A 22,829-nucleotide genomic window follows, 5' to 3' on the forward strand; every position below is an offset into this window, starting at 1 on the left:
CGAGAGCGCTGGTCAACCCCCCTCCCCGGTGGGGCCGGGAGACCAGGGCTCCGTCCGCTTCGTGTCCCCTCCTCCCCACATCTACAGGAGAGAGAGGCGACGCGCGCCCCGGACACCCCGGCTCGCCCGCGGGAGCTGAGGCAGCGGCTCCCAGGAGGCGGCCGCCGCGGGGACTGCCGCGGCCGGGCGCTGACAGGGCGTCCCTCCCGGCCGCCCCGGGCCCGCCCCCGAGCGCCGATTGGCCGAGGCGACCATCCATCGCGGGCCGTTGACGCCCGCCGCGCTCGCCCGCCCGGGCAGCCACGTTCGGTTGCGCTCCAAGTAGACCAGCGGCGGCGGCGGCGGCGGCAGCGGTGCCGGAGGCGCAGAGGGCGGCGCAGGCGGAGCCGGGCGGGCGCGCGAGCGAGCCAGCGGCAGCCGGGCCGGCGCGCGAGTGGCGGCGGCAGCGGCACCCAGGCCGAGCCGGCGCGGGAGAGTTCCAGGGCGATGGGGCCGCGGCCAGGGCTGACGCTTTGACAGCTGGAAAGAGCGCGGAGCCAGCGCCGGGGGGGAGGGAGGGGAGCGCGGCGAGGAGAGCGCGAGCGAGCGGGCGAGCCGGGGAGGGGGCCGGGAGCCAGGGGCAGCTCGGGAGCAGCGGAGCGCTAGCGGCGGCGGCGGCGGCGGCGAGGCTCGGCGCCCTCTTCTCTGCAAACCATGTTTGCCAAAGGCAAAGGCTCGGCGGTGCCCTCGGACGGGCAGGCTCGGGAAAAGTAAGCCCCGTCTTCCAAGTGGCGGCCGCGCCGCCGCCGGGCTCGGGCGGGCGGTGGGAGGCAGGTGGGCGGGCGGACGGGGGGCTGCTGCGCCCCTGCCCCGGCGCTGCTGCCTGGCCCCTTCCCGAGGCCGCGGCGGGCGGCGTGGGAGAGCCCATTGTTGGGAGCTGGCGATGCTGGGGCATCGGGGAAGGGGCGACGGGGGCGCCGCCGGGGGAGGGGGCATTTGGTGGCCGTGGGGCGTGCCGGGCGCGGGGCCCGCGGGGAGGAGTGGGCGAGGTCCCGCGAGCGAGCCCCGGCGCCCGCCCGGCCTGGGCGCTCCCGCCGGGCCGCACTTCGCCCACCGGGCGCGGGCAGGGGGCGCGTGGCTTCTCCAGCCCCGAAGGCTCCTTTTGTCCGCCCGCGGCGTGAGGAGTGCGTGCCGGGGCTTTGTTCGGCCCCGAGCGCTCTCCCTTGCCTGCCCTCGGCCTCGCTGCCGGCCCCGCGCCCTCCGGGGCGCCGGGCTGGGCAGGGACGGCGGCGCCGGCTTGGCCCTAGGCTTGGGGGACAGTTGTTTGGGGGAGGTGGGACGGTGGCGCTTTGCTGCTCTCTCCAGAGCTCACTGAGCGCCCCGGAGTCCGGGATGGCGTCTACCCGGACCCCCAGAGCTGGGGAGAGGGTGGCAAGGAGTGGGTCGGGGGAAGGAGGGAGGCTCGCGGGGGTCGGTGGCTTGCGAGTCTGAGAGACCTAGGTGGGTTTCGTCCTGGCGCCTCTTGAAGTTCAAGTTTGGGGGCTGTTCTCCAGCCCCCACGGCTTGAAGTAGCGCGTTCCCTGGTCCCCACCCCGGACTGCTCGCACCCGCGGCCCCAAGGCAGGGCCGAGCTGGCTGCTCACCTCTGGTCGGGGCCACGGTGGGATAGCGCAGACAGGGCTGGAAGCTGGCTGGCAAGGTCCAGGAGCGAGCGCCCCGTATGATCTGACGCTTTCTTTCTCTCTGTGTTTTCTGCCCACTTTCCAGGTTAGCTTTATACGTCTACGAATATTTACTGCACGTAGGAGCACAGAAATCTGCACAGACCTTCTTGTCGGAGGTGAGTGGAACTCCCCCCATCATCCAATTTCTTGACACCCCCCCCCCCCGCCCCCATTCTTAGAGCCTTTGTTTTCAGGAGCAGCCACTGTGGCCACCATTTTGAATTTTTATCACCTTTTGGCATTTATTGTTAGTTGATCTTCACAGCCTTTTGGCTGGGGGAAGCTCCCAGCCCACCCCTTCCCCTTGCTCCTCTAAGCTGTCTCTGCTCTCTCCTTTTCAGATTCGATGGGAAAAAAACATCACGTTGGGAGAACCACCAGGGTTTTTGCACTCGTGGTGGTGGTAAGTTTATGTGATAGTTTTGTGTGTGTTTGTTTTGTTCTGAGCCCAGGGTCCCGGTGAACAAAGATGGGAGGCCTACAGCAGGCCCCCCACGCCTTAGCATGCGATGTTGCGGGCAGCAGAGCGCCTCTGTGTAGTGGGACCAGCACTGGGGCAAGAGGGAGAGGGCAGAAGGGGCTGATGTCTAAAGTTTTCGCCTCCTCTTTCCCCTCTTACTAAGAACCTACTGAATCCTGCCTGGTGTTTGGGTAGAAACTCCTTACTTTCTCATCTCACTCTGGGCATTAGGCAGGGGCTTGAAAAAACCTTGAAGGATCTTTGTCAATTCTGCATGCTGCTTTAATTAGAGGGAGTGGGGGCGGGGCGGGGTGGAGGGGACACCAGGTCTGTTTTACAACTAGCCTGTCTGTCCCGTCCTTTTTCTTCTGTGAGCTTGAAACCTTGAGAGCGAAAATCAACTGGGGCCTTTTCCAGGCACCCTGAGAAAAAGCAAGAAGGGGCTGCCACTTCCTTTAAAGATACTGATTCAGACTGACTGGACCTTCCTCTCCTCTGAGGGCCCTCCTCCCACCCCCAACATCCCTAAAACCACAAAGTTTCATTTTACCCAGACCTTAGCTGGTTGACCTCACAGAGTGCCTGTAGTTGGGAGTTAGGGGCTGCCTCTTGTTTGTGGCCCTGTTGCAGGCCCGGGGCCCCTGCGGGCATGGGGCCACTCAGGTCTGGTCTCTGCCTGCTGCAGGCGGGCGGGAGGGAGGCTGAGGGTCAGCGGGAGCGAGTTGCGGGAGTGTGAGACCTGGGTGTTTTGTAGGGCCGAGTGGCGGAGTCTTTGACTCCTTTTGAAAAGGAGAAGAAAGCAGAGCGGCTTTTGATATTTTGGTTGAGCTCAGAAAAGCACTTGAAGTGCCGTGTCTTGGGATCTTAGCGTTTACCTGACCGCCAGCTCAGGTTACTGTTCAAGTCTCTTTGAAATGCAGGAGGATGAAGAGTCTGTTCTAACTTGCGCAGAGAAAATGAGTTTTTAATTACTCCTGCCAACCTCGGAACTGCCGGTGTTGGCAGCCTGTGGTGTGGCGCAAGGACTTACCTGTAGGAGTGGGCGATGGGTTTTCCGTGGCCGTTTTTGGAGAGGGGTGTGTGGATGGGGTTGGCAGGTCTGCCGGTCATGGATTTTGCAGAAACTTAGACTTGTGAGTTAAAGTTCCTTAGAAGGGGCTGGGGAGCGTGTAGTGTTAGAAATCTTTAGTGTGTGGAGGAGTTAATCAAATGTGTGCGGCTCAAGAGCCTCCGTCCGCAGCTGGTGGAAGCCTGCGATTTTCCTGTTCTATCTGTAATCCCCCGAAACTTCTCCAGCCTTGTCTCAGCCCCTGGAACACGGAGAGTCTGTCGTGCTGGACACAGGCAGTGGTGGCTCTGAGTGGCTGTGGCTGTGATCTTGTTAGTTAAAAGTTGCCACCTCCAGTTTGACTCTGAACAAATAACTACAGCTTTCGAGGTAGGAGGGAGTCGTCGAGCTGACCCAGGGGCCAGGCTGTGAATTCACACACCTGAGTGAGAGGCTCGTCTGATGACTGGCAGAGCTGGTGGTTGAGATGGTTTCTTCTGTGCTGGCAGATTGTGATGGGGACAGGAGCACTGGGCCAGGAGTCGGACTTTCGCTCAGAGCCCATTTTACCCTTCCAGCAGGTTCCCATCCCTGGGCCTTCAGCTTCTGACCTGGAGAGGGTTTCTGAGGCCCCTTGTTAATGACTACCGCATGTTTGTATAGGGTTTTACTGTTCAACAAAGGACTTGTAATACAAAGTGTTGGAGTGACCATACAAAATCACGGAGGGGGCTGAGGCAGGGACGTCTAGGGTAGGTGCCTCTTGAGGAGGGTTCTCTGTTTCAAAGTGAAAGGACTGGATTCTTGGTCATCCAGTCTTTCCTTTGGCTGATTGATATGTGTTCTTTGGTAGGCAGGGCAGGAATGGTTCTTGCATAAGAATACCTTGAGGGAGGGTCTGAGTGGGAGTGGGGGTGAGGGGGGAGGGGTAAGGGTGAGGAATGAGGGGTCTGGGGTTGGGGGGTGGGCTCTGGGATTAAGAGCCTGTAGGTTCTCTTTATTGCCAGTCACCCAGATTGCTGCATATATGAATCATAGTCCTGACTTTGACAATTAAATCTTTTTACTAAATGCAGCCGTTTTGGTTTGGGGGGGTGATAAAAGGAGCACAGATGAGACGAGTGTGGATTCTCCTCCAGATTCCCACCCGTCCTATCGGGGCATCAGTGGGTGGGTTGTACTAACCTGTCCGAACTTCAGGTGCCCCACGTCTACAGTAGGGATAAAATCATGTACGTTACAGCGCTGGGTAGTCACAAGCAGTATCATGGGTATGAGGCACCTAGCACATACTAGGTGCCTGATAGGTGAGAACTATTACTCTGGTTACAAGTGGCTAAGTTGCAGAAGAGGTTGGGTCCATTTTGTTTTCTCAGCTGAGTTTGCCCAATGAGGCTGGAAGGTAGGATCCAACCTCTGGGAGATCTGGTGCTGTTAGCACTATGCGTGGGGCACTTGCCGTTGGTACACAAATAATAATTAGTAACCCGATCTTATTTTATTTTTCGACTTGCAGCGTATTTTGGGACCTTTACTGTGCAGCTCCTGAAAGGCGAGACACTTGTGAACATTCAAGTGAAGCGAAAGCCTTTCATGATTACGTGAGTAACGAATTTTTAATCCTGGCAATAATTACAGGGTTGGATAGCTCTAACTTCTTTAGTACCAAAAGCAAATACACAGCCAACTGGCAGTAGTCTTTGTTTTCTCCTTGCCTTTCTTTCTGTTCTGCCCACCTCCCGGCTGCCCTTGCTCCGGACCCTCCTGCGGCAGCGTTCTAACTTGGTGAACGGAATTTCATAATGTTGTAATTATGTGGAAGAGTGTAGATGCCTATCTGGAGAGTTAAATGGCTTTGTGTGGGGCTCAACCATGTGAGGTTTATGTTCCAAGTGGACAGTTAGCTGGGAGGGGACTGAGCCTCTTTGGTGCTGGATTAAGAAAAAATTGACCACAACAATAACAACACCAAAAAAAACAAATATGAAACTCGTGTTTTGGAGTAGAAGGAGTGGTTGAGTGAGAATTTGATGAAATGGACTCTTGCATTACTTTCTAGCGAGCGATCGTTTAAATGATGTTTTGGGTGGGGGGTGTGTTTGGTAGTGGGGCTTGTGTTGTATCCACTAGGATGATGTATACTTTGAGCTCCTTGGCTGGTCCATAATCCTGTGTTCAAAATATTCTTGTGGAGATGGTTAATTTCGTCACATTGTGGTGCCTTGTACCCTATCATTCATCCTCTACCTGGATGAGTTGCTTAAGATTTGTGAAATGCTTATGAGGGAGATGTCTGCCACGTGTCCATCTCCCATGGCAGTCCCCCTCAAAGAAAAAATTGGACTCCAAACCTGGGCTGGAGTCAGACGTTATGATCAGATGAATCAGGTTAGGATCTTCTGGTGGAGAGGGAAGGGGAAGTGTCTGCAGATCATCCCAGCTCCTTCCAGTCTTCACATCTCATTGGCCTTGTAGAAGGTTAAGTGTGTGTGTCTGTGTGTGTCTGTCTTTGTGCACACACATGTGCACGTAAGAGTGATTTGTTTGGTCTTAACACTTCTGATGAGGTGGGTAGGAATGGTCCCCAAGCTCTAGAGCATGGAAATTGGTCTCTTGAACGTCGTCAGGGCCCACCTACTTGGCCAGGCCATCTACATCCCCCGCGTGCAGAGTTTGAAGCTGGCCTAAGAGACCAGAACCCATTTGGTTGAGTTTCGCAAGTGGTCACATCCCATTACCAGGAATATCTTTATGGTGAAAATTTCTCCTGTAATACGAGGAGTTAGAGACTCAGCTGGAGGCTCACTGGTTTTGAGAATATTCAATGTGATGAAATTTTGCTGTGACTGAAAAGTTAATGCCCTTGGAGTGGAATGCTGAGGAAATTGACCAGTTCTTGTGCCTTCTCCAGGGCTGAAAAAGAGAAGCTGGCGAATGGTACTTAAGGCCTGGCCAACTTTTAGTAGTAAAAGGTGAGGTGACCAGTTCACTTGTGATGTGGTTCTTCTGGGAAGATCCGTGGTGGTGATCATAGGGTTTCCTGAGCTGGAGGTTGGAGGAGGAGGCTAAGAGGCACATTAGCCATATAAAAATAGTCAGTGGTGGGGCTGGCCTGGTGGCGCAAGCAGTTAAGTGCGCGCGCTCCGCTGCGGCGGCCCAGGGTTCGCCGGTTCGGATCCCGGGTGCGCACCGACGCACTGCTTGGCAAGCCATCCTATGGCAGCATCCCATACAAAGTGGAGGAAGATGGGCACGGATGTTAGCCCAGGGCCAGTCTTCCTCAGCAAAAAGAGGAGGATTGGCAGATGTTAGCTCAGGGCTGATCTTCCTCACACACACACAAAAAATAGTCGGTGAATTTGACCTTTCTACCTGGTAAAAATCCTGCGTGTGTTTTTTTTTTTAAACCTGTGGACGGCCAATTCCTGTGTGGCCAGTCTTTGACTGCTGTGCAAATAGTTTCATTTTAGAGTGGGGGATGGGTGGACATACTTATTTCAAGTCAATCTGTTGATATAGGATGTCTGTGCTAGCTTTTGCAGAGTATCTTTCAGAGAAGTTAATGATTTTTAACTAAGTTTGGTGCGCTAGTAAATAATATGAGACTCTGGCAGTTCGTGGTTTGGTCTGCCATCTTGAAACCGTGTGGTGACGGTGAAGGCTTGCATGGGTTTGCCTTCAGTAACTTGGCGAGGAATGGCAGCAGAATTGTGTCAAGATTGCTGAGGTTGGCATAGACGTTTAGAAGATGCTGCCAAGAGTTGAAGTCACACTGATTGAGGCCCAGGATTTACAGATTTGGGGATCAAAACCCTTTTTCCTGGATTGCAATCCACTTTGTCTCATGTGGCCTGAGAGTCAGGTCATGTGGGAGGGAGGAATGAATGATGAGTGGGGATGGGAAGGGAACATCTCTACTGTGAAGGAGTTAAGGGGTGGTATTGAGTTGCAGAGGTGACAGAAGCAACTGGAAAATTAAGAAATATTTAAGAAAATTAAGAAAAGGAACCCTCTTTTCTCCTTGTCCTTCTCAAGTCTTCATTCCCATGGCCACCATCCAGTTAACCCTCATGCTTTCTTGCTAGAATTATTGCTGTAGCCTCTTTCTGGACTCCCTTCCTCTTGTCTGGAATGCATGTGTCTCTTATCTGTTCACATCCTATCTGTCTTTTACCTTCTCCTTCGTGGAGGACTTTTATGATAGTTTTCTGCACTCTGATGGCCCCTTCATCTCAATGTCTATAAAAACCACCTATACAAAGCCTTCGTTGGTGGCTTTCCATGTGCTGGGCCCCGTGCTGATGCTATAGGTTCAGTCTCATTTCAAACCGCCAGTGACCCTGTGAGAGAAGGCACATTAACTCTATTTTGCAGGTAAAGAAACTGAGGCACAGAGAGGTTAATTCACACCCAGTAAGTGGTGGAGTTAGGATCTAAACACAGGCCACGACTGGCTCCATATTGGTGCTCCTGACCCCGCCATGGCGCGGCCCCAAGGTCCACGGTGGGTATCATTTGTTTGCACCTATTCCAACTAACTTCTCATTCAGGTTTGTCTTTCCAACCACAGCTTATTAATTTTTTCCGTGCCCGAGACCATTCATCTACAGAGCTGTTTATCTCTGTAGCTCTCACAGTACCTTGTACATAGTAGGCATGTGTGCTCATTGAATGAAGGGGTTAAGGGACTATGGGTAAGGAAAAATAGGGAATTTGGGCTCCGACCTGGTCTGGAGCAGCCAGTGGAGTGTTGGAAGGTGTTCTTTTGGTGACTTCATTTTTGCTGGGTGATCCTGAGCCAGGTGATTTTCCTGTGGGTTCACTAGTTTCCTTAAATCCTCTTCAGAAGATTAAGTGGAGTGTAGATGCGAGTGTGCAGTAACTGGCCTCCTGTTTTAGGTCAAGGAGAACGAAAGATTCTGATGGTTTGTCGGGAGTCTGTGCAGCTCAGGTCCCAGGCCGGGCGTGGTGGGTAGGAAGTGGTAAGTGTTTGCGGGGCAGGATGAAGAGGCTGGAAAGGACCTCCATCGGGAAGATCCCAGTCTCAGCTCTCTGAGGGAAATGATTTTGTGTTCCTGGCGAGTTGTCTCCCATTCCTTATGGCTGGGTCAGAGGTCAGGTCATCTCAAAAGCTCCTCTCAGGTCAAGGCCGGACTGTAGGGCCTGGAATGAACCAGGTGACTCAGCGAGGAGGGGGTTTAAATTTTCTTTGAGTTGGTGAGTTTTTATTTGAGTCACTGTCTATTTTCCGCCACACACCTGGCAACTTCGGTTTTCTTGGCTCATTGTTTATAAGCCCGAGTGCCCTGATGTTGACCAAACATAGTGTGGAGCGTTAAGGGTTCAGTACCAGGAGTGGACTTTTCTGAGAAGTTGGTTTGCCCTATGTCAGAAGCGCCCTGGGGCTATGGGAGGAGGCTCGCAGGGACCCTGCCTGGGTTTCCCTGCTGTTCCCCCCGCTCCAGCCTGAGCAGTGGTTCTGAATGTTGACGAAAGTCCTTAGGGTCCCATTGGGTTCTCTTGGATGCTGTTGTCTGGGTCCTGGCCTTGCGTGGAGTAGACACTCTCAACTGCCAGCTGTGTCTTTTCCTGCGGGCCCGGTGCTGTCCTGGCCCCCTTCTCCACTTTGATCTCCTTCAGGGTCTGTGGGGTTGATAGAAGTGTCTTGGGTGCCTTCTCCACTACCAGCAGTCTTTTCTCTCCTTGTGGTAGCTGATTTTGTGTTTTCCTTTTGGGGGCGAGAAATGAGTGGCAGAGGTAAGGCCCTGAAGTGGCCGCTGAGCTCCAGGTGCTGGAGAGCAGTGTTGATTCCTGGCACGGCTCATGTGCTGTTCTTTTCCTAATGCTTTTCCAATACATGGTTATGGTTTGGCCTCACAGGTGCCTTGCTGGTCAGGTTTTATTATTAAATCTCTCCCCCTTTTACAGATGAGGAAACTGAGGCCTGGAGTTCAGATGGCTAGGGCAAGGGCATGTAGCCAGGAGGTGGCAGAGTCTAGACCACGGTCTTTGAAGTTCCACCTCTCAGTTTTTGACAACACCCGTTTGATACAGAATCCCTGCAACACAGAGGGAAGATATTTGTGTTTGACCCAAAGTGCGCCCATATATATTCACTGAAGAAATGAATTTAACGGGGAATTGAACCGAGCCCCTGAGAGGTGAATTGCAGAGTCACTGGCAGAGGAGGGACCTGGGCTCGGGAAGGGAGTTGGTTATGGTGCAGTGGCTCCATTGGCAGGCAAAATGTGATAAAAGCTATGGCCTTTTCTTCCAGAAAGTGCATGTGTCCCTACAAAGGAGACTTTGTACGTGATTTCAGGAGGTTCACAGACTGCTGCCCCTGAGCCCGAGCCCCTCCGTGGTCCCCAGTGAAGAACTTGGGGAGCGCAGTGGACATGGAGTCCCATGACCTTGGTGAGGCTCGAGCCTCAGTTTCCCTGCTCTGAAGACCTGAGGTCCCTTCCAGCTGTGCCGCTATGAGCCCCTGACTCAGCCTCCCTTAGCGGGCTGGCTCCCTTGTCTGTGTCCTCCCACCCAGCAGGACTCTGCTGACCCCTGTACCCTCAGCTGTGAGCCTGTGCCTCCAGGAGGGTTGGTTAGAGTAGGAAGGTGCCCCAGAGTCCTGGACGAGGACAGGAGCTGAGGTATTTGTGGCTCCGTGGCGGGGGTCCAGCGTCCTTGGTGGGTTTGAAATAGCAGAGTGATATTGGAGAGGGCTCACCTTGGATGTGCAGGCCTGAGGTTCCTGCCAGGCAGGGAGTGTCCTCACCTGCCAGAACCCTTTGGGGGCCGGGGCATGAGAGGGTGGCAGTGCGGGCAGGGAGGGGAGAAGGCCGCAGCTGGGCTCCGAGTAGCTGGGGGAGTGCTCTCCCCTGCGATAAGCCAGCCAAGCTATCTGCGCAGAGGTCCTGGCGAGTTCACAGCGTTGCCTTTGGCTCTGACCCTTGGCACCCTTGTGTGGCAGGTTAAAAAAAGAAAACATACACACAGTTGCTTTTTTCCCCACTCCCCTGGAGCTTAGACTGTGTGTTGCGTCCTTTCTGCGGGCTCGCACCCGGTTTGCTGCAATTCCTCTTAACCCCAGAGGCTGCCAGATTCCTCCATCGGTAGCTAATTAAATACTAAGTGAGTAACTGGAATTGCATTTTGCCAGAACCCAGGCAGTGAGGCCACCTTAATGGGTTTCAAGAGGCTACAAGACCCCAAATTGCAAATCCTTGCCCTTTATTTCAAGGCGGGACGTGGGGCGGGGGAGTGGTGGGGACCCACACAAAGTGTTTGGCAGTGGTCACTTCATTTGAACTCCAAGGCCAGCCGTGTGCACCGGTCTTTGCATAATGCCATCTTTGTTAGCTAACATTTGCAAACTTGGACGGAGAGTCAGCTCTGTGCCAGCCACCGCTCCGAGGGAGCGGAAGACACCCAGCTCTCCCTGCGGTGTCGCATAGGCCGTCTGTCTCAGTTTTCCAAGGGAAGCGGGTTCTCCAGCGGGGACCCAGAGCCGCCTCGGCCCCTTCCCTCGGCCTTCCCGCCTCTGTATGTGAGTGTGTGTGTGTAAGTCTTAAGAGGGAGAAGTGGAAGGGAGGTGTGTGCCTGAGGGCCTGTCAACCAAGATAACAGAAATGTTACACTAGCTGTAGCCTTTATAATAGTGTCTAGGGTTTAGAGTATTTAGAAAAATTAATCTTTTTTAGCTTGGTAATAATTCTGACCACGGCACAAGTGCATTAGACGATTCACATAAACTTCTTTAATACATGTTGCTGGGAGCTTACAGCAAATAGACAATAATGATTGTTTGTTTTTGATTCGCCAGGGTAATGGGGTTTTCTGTAGCCTCGGCGAGATGAGTTTTAGGAATGTTGCTCTTCGGTTATGCTTTTCTTTTCCTGGGCCTTGAATCCACTGGATTTTGAAGGGCTTGTGCTCTGACTGGCAGCTGGGACACACACCTGAGTTGTCCCCACTCGGTCATTTCTTGGCAGGGCAAACTTCTGGATCCTCAGTTTCCCCATCTGTAGAATGAGGAGATAAGTGATTCCTCTGCCTGGTTGTCAGGAGGGTTAACTAGTAGTATGTATATAAAATGGGCATCTCTGTGGTTAGTGCTCAGTAAGTTTGTTTGCTTTCTCTTTACAGTCCTAAAGTTTTCCCCCAAAACTTGTAATATGATGGAAACAACAGCATATTTTTCTGGGAGAGCGAGTTGACTGCAGGGAACTGAATTTCCCAGTGATGCCCTCCGGTGCCTGGGTGCCTAGGGTCCCAGGCTCCCTGATGTGTCCTCCTCCCATACCAGCCGTCTTGTCTCACCCCCACACCCCTGCAAGGGGCAGAACAGGCAGTCCTGCCACAGGCTGGCACTGATAAATACTCCCCTGAGATGTCTGCCCCCTTATCTGCGTTGGACAGAGGGGCCCTGTCCCACTCCCACATGTGGCCGCCGTGTAGCTAAATGGTAAGACCCAAACGCTCGTGACTTGGCATCAGTGGAAATCTGGATTCAAATTTTGTTAGCTGTTAGCTGGTGAGGCCTTCGCTTCTCAAAGTCTAGTCTCTTGACTGTAAAATAGGCACAGGGTTGTCCTTGCTCAGCCCACCATGGGGTGGCCCTGGGAAGGCATGGAAAGCTGTGCGGGGAAAGTTAGTTGTGCTGTGAAGTGCGGTGTAAATACCTACAGGGCTAAACAGGATCGAAAGCCCCTAAGTCGGGGTCCTGTCGTCGTCCTCTTTGGTATGTGTGCTGCCTGGGCCGGCCTCAGGCCTCACTTGACTCTCTGAGCGAGGAGTCCCAAAAAGGGGCCTTGAGGAGATGGTGAGCTTGGGAAGGGAGGTGTTGGCCATGGCAGGTCTACGGGAAGCTGGTTCTGGGTGCATCGGCTGCTTTCTGTTTGGACTTCCTGGGGTGGGCCTGAGGCCTTGGTCAGCTGGCCCCAGACCAGGAGCAGGAGACGCTGCTGAGTTTCTTGGCTCACCGGCTAGTTGGAGAGACAGATGCAGCCCAGCTGGGATAAGTGCTTAAAAAGACTTGTGCGGAATCATCTTGTTCTTCGGAGAGACCAGGACGCAGAGTCAGGGCGGATGGGAGGAGGTGAACGGTCCCACCCAGCGTGGCTGGGCAACGTATTGGATATATGTAGAGAGCAGGGTTGCAGGTGATGGAACTGGAGGTCACCTAGTCATCTTCAAGTAGGTAAACTGAGGCCAGGAGAGGAAAGATGCCCTGTCTGAGGTCACCAGTAGCACTCAAACCTGCAAACCTGATCAGGGTCCAGGACTCGTTCCTTTGCGCTGTGCTGCCTTACTGCCTTACAGGCTATACAAACTTGGGCACCTTAATTAACCTCTCTGTGCCTTAGTTTCCTCAGGTGGAAAACGGGGTTAATAAAGTACACCTGCCTCATCAGGTGGTCATGAGGATTAAATGAGCGTCTGTGTGCGCAGCGCACACACGGTGCATATGGTGTCTGGTGCAGCGTGAGTGCTATGTTAATGTGTGCTGTCGTTCTATGATCTCACCTTGGCCTGGCGGGAATCCTGGATTTCTCTTGGCCCAAAGGAGGGTGGCAGCAGAATCATGTTGGTGTGAGAAGTGTGTGCCTGTGAAACAGGAGCTGGTAGTCTTGCTCACCTGTTGATTAGTTCTCTGGATCCCTCCCTGTCTTTGAATCCGCCTTCTTCAAGAGCCCTCGAGTGATTAGGGCAGGAGGGGGCTTCCCATACAGCCTACAAACCAGCCCCCTGCTTGTGAGGATGAAGTGAGATGTCGCGGGGACACTCCTGGTCAGCCCCTGGCCTGTGTGGTTCACTGCATCGTCAGTGTCCATTTTCTCCTCTTCTGGCCTCTTCTCTTGCTGTAGGAATCTAGAACATTCCCCAGCCCGCTCTGACCCTTCCCCGGATTCCTTCCTGTTGCACCACCTGAGCTGGGTTTTTTGCTCTCCTGCCAGCCAGCCGTTCTGTAGAGCAGATGCCAGCCTGGAATGTGGCTGCCTCCTCCGGGCCTGCCAGGACCACCCCCACCAGAACATTCTCCTTTCCTCCCAGGAACTCTGTGTCTTTTATTCACTTGCTAACGGTGCCTGGAAGGAGAGTGATTTGGGTCAAGGCTGTATCTCTTCCCTTCCCCTTCTAGACTGAAAGCTCCTGAGGGCAGGAGCCCTCCCTATCTTCACCCCTTTCTGCCACCCCCCCTCCTGGGGCCTGTTGCAGAGTCTTGAATAAATCCCGAGGTTGGTGAGTGACACTCAGAGCCTTGGGAAGTGAGAAGGGTTTGATCCCTGCCCAAGGATCAGGCGTGTTAAGTACACGTTTTAATGGAGATGGACAAGCGGCACGTGGGAACACATTGTTTTGCAGGCTGTGAGTTGTGACCCATTAGTGCCTCATGAAATCAGCTTAGTGGGTCACCACCAGCAATTACGAAAAAAGAAAACTGTATCACACGGAGTAAACATAAGTGTTGTTTTGGGAAACTTCTGTTTTCAGTGATTTATGTGTGCCTGCCTGTGAATGCATGTGGGCCCTGGGTTTGCGATGTAAAATGTGCCTCATGGTGGGTCTAGTCTAAACTTTGGAAGCCACCAGCCCAGGGAGGGCTGAGAGCGCATCTTGGGCCCTGCAGGTTGGGTGTCTTAGGCCAAGCGACAAGCGATTGCTGACCTCAGTTTGCTGATCTGTAGTAAGGAGGGAATTATTCTTGCCTCTGAGGGCTCTTGAGAGAATTGTTTGCCCACCTTGCTTCCAGAGCGGTGCCTGGTGGTTCCGCGGTACCTCTGCCTTTGGTGTTTGCTGCTGTATTCTTGGTGCGTTGAACATATGGAAGGTGTTGAGCAAGCAGATGCTTGTGGACTGCTGAATAAACAGGAGCTCCCACTTGAAGTTTGCGGCTTGTGCCCGCTGGCTGGCTGTGGGGCAGGTCTTCTCACCTGTCTGCAGTTGAGACGGGGGTCCCAGCCCCCTGTGGACTGTGTTGTCTGAACATCTGCAGGGCTCAGGCCACAGCAAGAATCTTGAGAATAGGTCTCAGGGTGTCCTGTCTGACCCAGGTCGGCCCAGCCTCCCAAATTCCTGTCCCCTCCCGGTGACAGCTGTGTGCACAGCTCCCAGGGCGGGCTTTGTGTCCCCGCTCTTTGTCTGGGTGAAGCGCCTGACATTTCACTTCTGTTTCACAGTCCTCTGACCTTAAGAAGCACGGCTGCTCCCTGGGGCCCCGTCGGAGGTTTTCCTCTGATGCTTCTCTCGCAGTCACAGAAGGCTGTTTGAGAGAGCAGGCTCCGGGGTGGCAGACCTCCCCCGGGCCCGGGATGCCAGCTGCAGCTTTGCGAGCTCTCGGGATGGACAGAGCGTGGCTTTGCAGACCGGACCGCGATACGGGGGGCCGGCGGCCGGTTACTCCTGGGTGCGTGCTGCGGCCTGGCTCAGCGCTGGTTGGTGATGGGGACCAACGCAGTGTCCTGGACAGTACACAGGACCTGGACTCAGATGACCAGGGTTCAAGTTCTGATTCTTTCAGATGACCCTGGGTAAGTCCTTTGGCCTCTCTGAGCCTCAGTTGGTGCGTCTGTGATGTGAAATAAGGCCTGGATTTTTTTCTGCCTCTCAAGCTTTTTTTGAAGTCGGGTGAGAGCATGTGAAAATGGTTTGTAATTGTGGTCCGCTTCTGAGAAGTCTGTTTCAGATCTGAACAGATAGAATGTATGTTAGGAAAGGAGCCTCTCAGTTTGCAGATGGGGAAACTGAGGCCTGGAGTAGGGTGGTAACACAGCAAGTCCATGGCCGGATGGGCTCTTGATTCCTGTGGCAGCCACTGACTTGAGAAAACCTCCCCTTAAGAGGTTGGCACCTGTGTCTGTGCCGTCCGTTAGGAATCTTGCAGCTTTCTCTGGGCGATGCCGTGGGCTTCCCGTGGCTCTGGCCATCAGGCCTGTGCTGAGGGGCAGGCGGCCCAGTGGGCAGGCCTGGTGTCAGGCGTGTGCATGCTGCCATTCTTTTCTCGCTGTCTTTTAGAAGGCTTCCAGTAGAAAATGTTATCCTCTCTCTGGAGGCCCTTCCTCTTGGCAACCCTGCGCGCCCGCCGCCGGCCAGATCCCGCTCCCGAGCACTTGTGTTACACGAGGCAGGGCTGGCCTGCAGCTCTGGTCGCAGGTTTCGCTGCGGATCTCCGGGCTGGTGAGCCGCTCCAAAAGGGGATTTTACAGCATGACAGGGAATTTCAGCCACCATGTTATCTCCGAATTGGCCAATTGATGGTTTCAGCAGAGCATTTCAGCATCGGGGAAGCCAATACAATTTGAGTTAGTTGTGATGGCTGCCACTTTAAATACCACAGTGAATTTCTGTCAGCGAGCTAATGCGTGGGATAGGGAATTGCAGAAAACTTGATCACCAGAGTGCTTCAGTCGATTCTGACCCCAAGCTACAGGAAATGAACTTAAATCTAGTTGACTGTCGCCACATACTTTCTTTGGCATTATTTTGCCGGCAGCATCTTTGTCAAGAGAACTGGAGGAGAAGAGACTAGGTAAAAATCACACTGTTTGACACTGGCCCCCACGATTTTAGGGAGCGACGATCTTCCATGGGAGGTTGAGCCATTGCGAGTTGGGATCGTGGTTTCAGGGTGAGGGATAAATTACTAAACTACAGCGTTGTGGTTTAATAATAAGAATTTCCTATTTAATGAAGGAAACTGGTTTATTGAGCACCTACTGTGTACCGAGTTTTAAAACAAGTGTTCTTATTCAGTTCTCACCCTATTTGGGCAGTACGGGGGACAGGATATTCTTCCTATTTTGTGGAGGAAGAACTAATAACAGTATCGAACAATTATTGAGTGCTAACTGTATGCAGGCACCTTCCTAAGTGCTTTAGCTTTTGTCTCTTGTATACTCAGAACAGCCCTGTGGGTTAAGTTCTGCTTTTATTCCTGCTTTGTAGACGAGGAACCTGAGGCACTGGAGGGATTCAGGAATTTGAAGGTAGACTTAAACTAAAGTGCTCTTCCTACCATCCCCTGCTGCCTCCCTAAGAACTCATACCAGCTCAGGTGTCTCTGCTGCCTGATTAGTGGATGACCCACTGCTCAGCCCAGGGTGGTGTGATGGTGGGGCAGCGGGACTAGGTGGGAGAGGATCCTGGGGGACAGGCACACTGAAGCCCTGCCCATGGGTGGTGTGGGTCACGGGTGCTGTGCTGCCCGCGGGTGCGGGGCTTGGGCTGGTCTTCAGTGCCTGACTCCGGAGGAAGACATCTTGCTTTGGGCCCGTGTACCTTAAAGAAGAGTTTCCCCATCTTTTCACTTACAAGGCCCCTTTTCTTAATCTCTGCCATCCCCTGTGGACTCCATGCTTGAAATATTTCATTTACAGATAGACTGCATGCATTGAGTCACCATTTTAATAAAGAAATAGGAAAAACAAGAACTATGTCATTGCTGATTAGAGCTTCTCGTCGGCTCAGGGGAAGCCACGTGAGCACACCAGGTGGGTGGAAATGTAGCCAACAGAAAATGTTGGGAATTTGGATTCCATTTCAGTTGAGGCAGACCTGATTCTTGGTGAGCTTAAAAAATACTAGCAGTGCTCCAGAGTCCGAAAGTTTTTGAGAGACCCGGTTAGAGCCCTTGGGGGCAACTGCTGGCTTACTTCTGTGCTTCCCCCGCCTACCCAGCAGTGTAGGTGGCTGCTAGCTTTGTTCTGGGATGGGCAGGGTTGGCTGTGTGGAGGGAAGGGCTTCACGTTTTCCCTTGGGAGTTAGGAGGGTCAGATGCAGAGGTTGCTCTAGGTCATCCATGCAGTGCAGGCAAGGCTTTCCTGTTAGGGAGGTTGCAGCTGGAAGGGTGGACGCCGCAGGGGTGTAAGACCCTGAGTGGAAGGCTCCCATCTCCAAAAGATGCTCCAGGGCCCCCCATCCCTACAGACCTGCAAAGGCACGAGTACCGTGTTCCCTGCTCTTCTGAGCTGGCATCGAGCGGAGGAGGTGGACCGCTGGACAGTGAGTCCAGAAATCATCTGTCTCAACCAACTGGCCATTGTCTTCTTTCTTTCCTAATTTGTAGCATGGGGACAGCGAGGAACACGAAAGTGATTTCTGAAAGAGTGGTGACCAGCATTTATTGCACATTTACTCTGGGCCAGGCCCTGTGTAGGGGCGTGACATTAATCTCTGTGACTCTCTACAAGGCAGAGGCTGTTTCTAGTCCATTGCTTGGACAAGGAAACTGATGCTCAGAGAAGTGAAGCCATTAAGGATTTGAACCCAGAGCCCCATTCCTAGCCTCTGAGCCACACTGTTATTTTAACAAACTTTTGGATGACTTTGGGAGATGGAGGACCTTGGGGGAAAAATGCACTTTGAAAGAAGTGGATCATTTCAGTAGAAACCTGTAAACGTATGTCTTTAAAAAAAAAAAAAAAGATGTCGGTGACAGTTTGCGTCCCAGTGAGATGAATGCAGATAAACCTATTTTGACTGTTAACTTATTTTGTTGCTTAAAAGCCAGTGACATGTAGCGTTGAATTTATTTTTCTTCACGGCGTTTAAGTGTTTGCCACTTCTTGAGTGACGTGTGTGAATTTGGGAATTGCCTGTACTCTGGGAATGAAGGCTGCTGCTTGCCTGTAAGGATTTTGCCTTAGGAGGGACCTGTGGGCGGGTTGGGCGGGCGCAGGCTGTGGCCGGGAAGTGGCTTGCAGCAGCGCGTACCTACATCTCAGGATGTTGCCGCAGCCAGAGCCTGCTCTGAGGTTGGGGTCACGGTGGAGAGCTGATCGCAGGAGTCTTTGTGACTGGAAGCCTAAATATTTATTCTGTTCTGTCCCTAATGAAAACAAATTGTCAACAGTTGTTCAGTAACTGACTAAATTAAAATCTGTAATTAGTCAATTAGATTAAAGAGTTGGCACAACCTGATTGTATCATGCTGGTTAGGTTATTAAGAGAAAGGGTGTGATTTTTAATTACTGAATGCTAATTTTGACAGTTTCAAATAGAAACAGACGTTTTTCCCCCCTTTCCCTAATTCTGAATGGTTTGGGAAGTAAAGACACTCAATGTGTAAATCATGTGTTTTTGAAGGAAAATAATCCGAGAAGACCCTTCTGTGGTGTAGGGGATTTGAGTTAAGAGGCCACACTGGAATTTGTTGAAAGGGTTGATTGGAAATCCTCCTTTCTTGAAGGATGGATGGCCTGACACTTGGCAACTTTGTTTTTGCTCTAAAGGAGAAGTTGGATTTCAGCTTCCTGCTGTCGAGTCATTGGGTTAGAGTTCTTTAGGGTCTCCCCAGTCTCTCACCTCAAGGGGATTTTTTGACCGATACCCCGAAAGCGATAGGAGACAGAATCCACTGAGGAGACTGCTGTGTGTATGAAGGGTGGCGGGACCTCAGAGACACCAACACCACAGAGTTGTTATGTGAATAACAACTTCTGACTTTTTTTTTTTTTGCTGAGGAAGACCGGCTCTGAGCTAACATCTCTTGCCAATCCTCCTCCTTTTTTTTTCCCCAAAGCCCCAGCAGATAGTTGTATGTCATAGTTGCACATCCTTCTAGTTGCTGTATGTGGGACGCAGCCTCAGCATGGCCGGAGAAGCGGTGCATCAGTGCGTGCCCGGGATCCGAACCCGGGCCGCCAGCAGCGGAGCCCGCGCACTTAACCGCTAAGCCATGGGGCCGGCCCAACTTCTGACTTTTTAGAAAGTATTTTCTCATGTACTGGGCGACCCAGTGAGAGGCACAGATGCAATGGAAGTTCTCACTGCTCTGCTTTACGGCTGAGAAAGTGGAGAGTTGGGGACGGAGGTGCCAGGTGTGGAGGCGCTGGGCAGGAATGGACTGGTGGTGGGTGGAGGAGGGATCCCGACAGGCAGGAAGGAAGGGAATTCTGATAGGTAGTAGCTGCAGATGGACAGAGATCAGAGAGGAGAGGGACTTTTTGCTTGGAAGGAAGATGGGATCAGAAAGTAGGGCCAGTTTATGGATTTAGAGGGATAGAAAGGAGCCAGAGAGTTTAGGGTGAGTGGGGTAGGCTGGTTTGAAAATGGAGCAAGTCTTTCCTCCCATTTTGTTTTTCTGGGGGATGCTATGGATTGCCTCCCCTACAGACACTGAAGTACGGGTTGTAAGTAGCCTTGGAACTGGACGTGAGAAGGTCTGAGCTGCTTCCAGCCACAGACCTCAGCACACAGCCTGCATCGCCTCATCTGCCAGAAGGGCCTTCCCATCTCCCCGCCCTCCTCCCAGTTCCTGGGAGTTCACGATGTGGTCAGCTATCTGGAGAACCTCAAGCTGTAGAAGAGGTCCAGGGGCCACTGCAGGAAGGCCACCCAGCCTTCGCTTCTCCTGGCCCAGAGTCTTGTGGGCAGCAAGAGGTTGAGACGCTAATCCCAGGCCCCTGAGCACTGGGCTGCCAGCTCCTTAGGCCCATCTGGCATCCTCCCTTTCTTAGAGAAAGCTGCCCCAGACCTTGTGCCTCCAGGAACCGCACTGAATGGTGTCGTCGATGTTGAAGCACAGGCTCTATGTTCTGCTGGCCGGGTTTTCCATGATCCTTTTGGGAAGCACCGGTTGAAATGGACTTTAGCTTTCAAGATTTAATATTAAAGCTGCTGGCGATCCAGAATGAGTCCTTTTCTTTTTTTTTTAAAAAAAAAAAAAGGGAAGCAACTTTGCTTTTGTGTCTGACAGATATGGAGTGCTAGGGAACCAGGGTGCAAAGCACAAGGCAAAGCAGCCTGAGTTCTAATCCCCGCTGGAGCCTTGACACACAGTGTAACCTATGCCAGTTACTTGACTTCTGGGCCTCAGTGTCCGCATCTGTAAAATGGAGGTTGCACTCAGCTTGCAGTACTGTTTCGAGGCAGTGATGCAGAACATCTTAGAAGATGCCCAGTAAATATTTCTAGAATGAAAGAACAAGAGGCTGAAAGGTGGCCAGTGTTCTGGGGATGGTATCCCTGCTCAGGGAGCTGTGCTGGGTGTGTTTAGACAGGAGTAAATGGGAGGAGATGAATAAAAAGCAGGAAGTATTTACGAGTGGTGGATTGGTGTGTGTTCTGAGTTTGGAATTCCTCTTTCAGACTCAGGATCCACAGCCAAGGTTAAAGAAACCCATAGGAGGAGGAGGAGGAGGAGGAGGTGGTGTGTGTGTGTGTGTGTGTGTGTGTGTGTGTGTGTGTGTAGTGGCAAATAGGAGAAAGGAAGTGACAGTGCTAGGAGAGAGTTTATTTTAAAAGCTTCCCCACTGATAGATTTGTAGCCCTGGGTAAATAGGGAAGCTTGTAAAACTTGATTCATTTTCTTCCTGAAGTCTCTTTTTGGTGGGGAGTGAGAGTGAGGACAGAGCCAGCCAAGGGAACTAGGTGCTTTTAGGTTAGAAGTGTTTGTGCGTCCCCAGTGCATGCCATGTACAGGGCCAGAGCAGTGTTCTCAGCCCTGCGTCCTGCCTGTAAACCGTCTTTACCTTCCCGGACTGAGTGCCCGTTGCTGGGCTGTGCTCTGGTCTCACCTAGGGATGAGCGAGGACTTGCTGCATTCAGGATGACTTCCTGCTTCCTTCCTGGCCTGCGCTGCCTGGAGCAGATCGGGTTTGCTCTTTTGGTTAGGAAACATGTCCTCCCCCGTCCCTGCCCAGCCTGCTCTGAGACGTGGACAGGCAGCTGGGGCGACCACTGGCCGGCGAGGAGCTGGGGTGTGTCCTCAGCTGGAGGCCATGTGAACTGTTCAGGAATGAGAAGTTACTGCTCCTGGGAGACCACTGCAGAAATGGAGTGGTCAGCAGGGCGAGGTGAGGTGACGGACCTTGTATGTTGGAAAAAAATTGAGGTAATTTTGGAATGTTTTTGTGTTTAGAAATAAAAATTATGACTATGTATTTTTGTTGTTAGAGTGGAGTGTGAACCCTGGGACTTAGATACCAAACATTGCCGGGCTGCAGTTAAAGAAGGAAAGGGCCAGGCAGGCTCCCTACCTCCGGGCCTTTGCACAGGCTGTTCTCCCTGCCTGTTGCGCTTTGGGGAACCCTATTCATTTTTCGTGTCTCAGTTTAGATGTCACCTAATTGTAAGAAACTTCTTATAATCATCTTTGAGCCCATGGGGCAGGGCCTGTAAACTCAGGGCCTGACACCTGGTGGATACCTGATTCATATTTATTGACTACGAGAGTGATCAGGAAGGACCAGGGGCTGCCCACCTCCTTGGGCCCCGTCTATACAGTCTGTGCATTTGAACGGCTCCCTGAAGCCTTAATGCCCTCAGAACATGTCCAAGTTTGGCTACCGGTTTGACGTTTGACCTCTGGCCTTGGTGTTCGCCTTTCTTTTCTGAAATGGGTCTTTGACATATCGATGGAGCTTCAGACGTGAAGTGTCCTCAGAGATGCCTGGAAAAATGCTCAGTGTTAAGTTAACCCAACCTTTTGCCAACTTCTGAGGCCTCTCGGGCTGGAAGCCCCAGGACTCTTCTTTTGCCCAGTTTTTGCCTTCTGTAACGGGTGCTGGGGAGTGAGTGGGCAGGGGTGTGGTCTGGAATTCTAAAGGCCATCCCTGAGCCGGTGATAACCCAGGATGATGGGAAACAGCCTGGTTCTGATTCCTCTAACTCTCACGCTTGCCTCTGCGGGAATATTTTATGATGTGACCCCCTGTAATTCAGGGTTGGGGGCGATTTTATCAGGCCACACAAGTCTACAGTTGACCTTTGCATTATCTCAGAAGACTCCTGTTTGCTTAGGGAGGAGGATAAACAAGATTCCAAGGGGGGCAGCCTGAGGCTTGGGCTGTGGTCTTTGTGCAGGCGTGGCTTCTAATTGTGAGCAGCTCTTATCTGTTCTTCAGGGAGGGTCTGGCCACACCCTAGCAGAGGGATTTCTTTAGTTCAAAGCCCGCCATTCACGCTTTTCCAAGGGCTTGAAATGCTCACATGCTCTAAACCACCACCTTCTATTAAGACTATCCTAATGGTATCAGTTCGGGAGGATGTTTTATCCAAAATCCACTGAGGAGTCAGAGCAGATATTTGTTTTTCTCAGATATTCATCCAGGCAGTCTAGTCTATCCATCAAATGGCTGATGCCTCTGAGATGTGGCCACAGACAGAAGGACGTCGGCAAATTCTTTGCCCTCATGGAGCTTGTAGACTCTGCTTCCCCTTTATCTGAGGTTTATGTGCCTTAAGATGCTGACTGCGTGTCTTTAAATAAAAGGTATATCCTGCAGGTTCAGATGGGCTTGTCCCCCGGGAAGGCACCAGAATTCCTTCTAGCCTCCGCTCAGGTGACCGCTGCCCTTGATGGGAAAACCAGTGAGGTCACTCTGCCCTGGCCCTGCCCTGGCCCCCTGGCCCGGCAGCTCTGTGGTGTTTGGACCAGTTGCTTGAAGTTAACTGAATGTTCACTTCCTTCCCTGTAGAGTGGTGGTAAACAGTACCTTTGCGGTCCCTGCGTCTGTGTGCAGCTCCACGCAGCTGAGCCGTTTTGGGGCCTCTTCAAGGTGTGGCTGAGTTTGGAGAAAGTGACGATTGCACCTTGGAGACGGGAGAAGAGTAAATGGTCTTGTATGGCTGTTATTCTAAAAAAATTTTTCACGAGTATTGCAAACACAAGTCCACAGGA

At 52.6% G+C, this 22,829-nt stretch overlaps 1 protein-coding gene across 2 annotated transcripts in view; it reads left to right on the plus strand.

The window, feature by feature from the left end:
* Window positions 1-591: 591 nt before the first annotated feature.
* The window catches only part of SSBP3 (single stranded DNA binding protein 3), a 162,750-nt gene continuing 140,512 nt past the window's right edge, over window positions 592-22,829 (plus strand). For both annotated transcript variants that reach the window (XM_004438591.3, XM_004438594.3), the window contains exons 1-4: window positions 592-749; window positions 1,747-1,819; window positions 2,045-2,106; window positions 4,728-4,812. In XM_004438591.3, coding sequence (XP_004438648.1) covers window positions 694-749; window positions 1,747-1,819; window positions 2,045-2,106; window positions 4,728-4,812 — 276 coding nt within the window. In that variant the 5' untranslated portion in view covers window positions 592-693. The remainder of the gene's footprint in view (window positions 750-1,746; window positions 1,820-2,044; window positions 2,107-4,727; window positions 4,813-22,829) is intronic.

This window comes from Ceratotherium simum, chromosome 22 (assembly GCF_057802395.1).
Source record: "Ceratotherium simum simum isolate JZ-2026a chromosome 22, ASM5780239v1, whole genome shotgun sequence".
In the NCBI taxonomy this organism is placed as follows: domain Eukaryota; kingdom Metazoa; phylum Chordata; class Mammalia; order Perissodactyla; family Rhinocerotidae; genus Ceratotherium; species Ceratotherium simum.